Raw genomic sequence first — 3,058 nt, forward strand, 5'->3', positions numbered from 1 at the left:
CAGACAGCAGGGCCCGCTCAGCGATTCCAGAAGGAGTCCAGGCCAAAGGTACCACAGCCCTTCTCCCGCTCCACAAAGGTCACGCCAGCTCTCTGTGCTCATGACCTCCACTTGAACTGAAGCACTTGTGGATGGACACCAGGCGGCAGTGACAGATGCGGCCAATAAGGCTGGCGGCCGGCGCTGTCTGCAGCGTGGGCCGGTAATCCTGTTATCATGGCAGCTCGGTGCCAACCTCCCACAGACGAGCGGCTGCCTCTGGACAATTAAGATGTCCCTTTGCCTATCAAAAACACTCATTTCTCCTGAGACCACAGTGACAAATGCAGCCTTTTTGCAATTGTCCCCAAGTATGCATGAGGGCTTCTGTACCGGTCTTTTAAGTCTCTCAACCACAGAGGAGGAGTTTATGCCATCTATTTTCTTCTGTACAGAGCAGGGAGGAAGAAGAAAGCCACTCCTGGCTTGTAGGCGAGCAAGCCCGTGTCTGAGCTCGTTCCACTCTTGGGGGCCACAGGGAGAGCTGTTTCAGGAAGGGGGGCACTGCGCCATGAAGAAAAGTGAGCCCTTTCCTATACTGATGCCCCCAGCACGTGGGCGCACCCAAAGGCCAGCAGCGCTCTGGCCCTGATGAGGGGCTCCCAGGCTTGCCAGCCCCCCAGCAGCTGCCACTTAAGCTTGTGGGGAACTGACTCAGGCAGTGCAGGTGCATACTTACACGTGCAAGGCTGCACGGCAGCCAAACCCAGTGTACAGTGTGGGTGCCTTAACTCCCTGCCCACCCTGCACACAGCTTCCAGACCCTCGGGACATTCTGCCCAGGGCAGCTGAGAAGGCAGGAATCTGCTCAAGACAGTGCTTAGATGGAGCAGAGACAGCCCAGAACTGATGGGCAGGAAATGTCCCTCCTGCTCTGACCCCTGCCTTTTACATGCCCTGGGACCACAGGCAAATCACGCCCCTCTCCCGCCCACGCGCCAATCGATGAGGTACACACACCTCATCCCTAAACTTCCGTGATTTCTCAGAGAGGGAAGAGCATCTTCAGTGGGTGATCTAAAGAGTTAACTGCCTGGCAGATCTAATTTTTAAAGGCACCTTCTCCTCTTTTCACAAAGAAGAGAAAGTCCATCCAGCAGATAAAAACCACCATCACTGCCACCCTGAAATCCATGTCACCAGGAATCCCCCATCCTTGGGTTTCATAAGGGGCCAGGTGTCTGGTAACAAAGATGCCATTTCCAAGTCAAATGAGGAACGTTCCATGACCCTTCAAGTGACCACCATCAATATTCCGAGGGGTCGACTGGGAAACCAGATTGGGGTGGCAACACTCAAGTTCTGAGGGCTGCCCTTGCCCTCAGGTAAGCTGGCAGAAAAACGAGACACAGAAGTGATTATTTAGTGCCAGCAAAGGATCATCCAACCATGTCTGTATTTTAAACTGACTGGCTGCTCCCTCTGGTCTCGAGTTCGTGGAATGCAGTTTCAAGAACTCCCCAATCTACTCCTCGAAGGCTCTGCCCCGGCGTGCCTCCGGGGGCTGGAAGCCAGGCTCCCATATTTTCTGGATCAGCTGGACCACAGCCTGGAGTATCTGAAATCAGGGCCGCTTGGTGAAATCCCAGACGCACGGTGGCTCCCCTTGGAGAGACCGCGCACCTGGTCAGCACTCCTGGTTCTAGAACGCGGGCGCAGCCGGAGGCCAACAGCGACAGTGCCCCGCTGTGAGCCCAGCGCAGGGGGGGCCGTCCCGGAGCTCCCGCGGCTCAGAAGGTGAAGGCATACACCACCCCCACCACGACAATGTTCCCCAGCGTCGCTATGATGGCGATCCAGAGCAAGACGGCATCGTTGGACGACCTTGGCGGCTCCTCTGGCTGACCGTTGGAGGCCGCGTGCACGTTGGTGGAGGAGTTAAAGAGGGAGTACTCGGTGCTGAAGTCCTCGTTGGGCGAGTCCATGAAGGCGCCTCCCATCATGGGCAGCTGAGAAGAAGGAGAGAGAGAATTAACCAGAGCCCTCGGGAGCTGGGAGGCTGCCGGCAGAGGGGCAGCTGCCTGGTCAAGCAGGCCCCTCGAAGATCCAGCACCGAACTGGGCTTTGCTTTGGGTCTTTTAAGTAAATGACGGTGCATATTTTCATCTAGAAAATTAGCATTCACAGCAATCTTTTGAGGCAGACACTCGTGCCCACTTTGCAGATGAAGAGGTTAAGGCCCCGAGCAGCTCAGCAGACCATCTCAAGGCCAGTCGGCAACTCGCTGGGGCTTACAGACCCTCCGTCTCTAAGTGCCAGGCCCCTCCGTGACAGCGCACATCGCCAAATGTCTTTATTCTTCTAATTGTAAAAGTAATATCGGCTCAGCATAGAACATTAAGAAAATACAAAAGAGGAGGAAAAGAAAGAGAATCATAACCTCACGACTTCGGGATAACCGCTGTTCACATCTTCCTTTCTAATCTTTTTCTGTGTGTGTGCGTGTGTGGTGTGTGTGTGTGTGTGTGTGTGAGAGAGAGAGAGAGAGAGAGAGAGAGAGAGGGAGAGAGAGAGAGAGAGAGAGAGAGAGAGAGAGAGAGAGAGAGAGAGAGAGAGAGAGAGAGAGAGGAGAGAGAGGGAGAGAGAGAGAGAGAGAGAGAGAGAGAGGAGAGAGAGAGAGAGAGAGAGAGAGAGAGAGAGAGAGAGAGAGAGAGAGAGGGAGAGAGAGAGAGAGAGAGAGGGAGAGAGAGAGAGAGAGAGAGAGAGAGAGAGAGAGAGAGGGAGAGAGAGAGAGAGAGAGAGAGAGAGAGAGAGAGAGAGAGAGAGAGAGAGAGAGAGAGGGAGAGAGAGAGAGAGAGAGAGAGAGAGAGGGAGAGAGAGAGAGAGAGAGAGAGAGAGAGAGAGAGAGAGAGAGAGAGAGAGAGAGAGAGAGAGAGGGAGAGAGAGAGAGAGAGAGAGAGAGAGAGAGAGGGAGAGAGAGAGACAGAAGAGAGAGAGAGGGAGAGAGAGAAGAGAGGTGAGAGAGAGAGAGAGAGAGAGGAGAGAGAGAGAGAGAGAGAGAGGAGAGAGAGGGAGAGAG

At 54.5% G+C, this 3,058-nt stretch overlaps 1 protein-coding gene across 1 annotated transcript in view; it reads right to left on the reverse strand.

Annotated features, from left to right (window-relative positions):
* Positions 1-1,769: 1,769 nt before the first annotated feature.
* Positions 1,770-3,058, reverse strand: part of C2H14orf132 (chromosome 2 C14orf132 homolog) — a 4,077-nt gene continuing 2,788 nt past the window's right edge. The window contains exon 2 of the mRNA XM_065871628.1: positions 1,770-2,038. Coding sequence (XP_065727700.1) covers positions 1,770-2,038 — 269 coding nt within the window. The remainder of the gene's footprint in view (positions 2,039-3,058) is intronic.

The sequence above is a fragment of the Phocoena phocoena genome, chromosome 2 (assembly GCF_963924675.1).
Source record: "Phocoena phocoena chromosome 2, mPhoPho1.1, whole genome shotgun sequence".
Taxonomy (NCBI): Eukaryota; Metazoa; Chordata; class Mammalia; order Artiodactyla; family Phocoenidae; genus Phocoena; species Phocoena phocoena.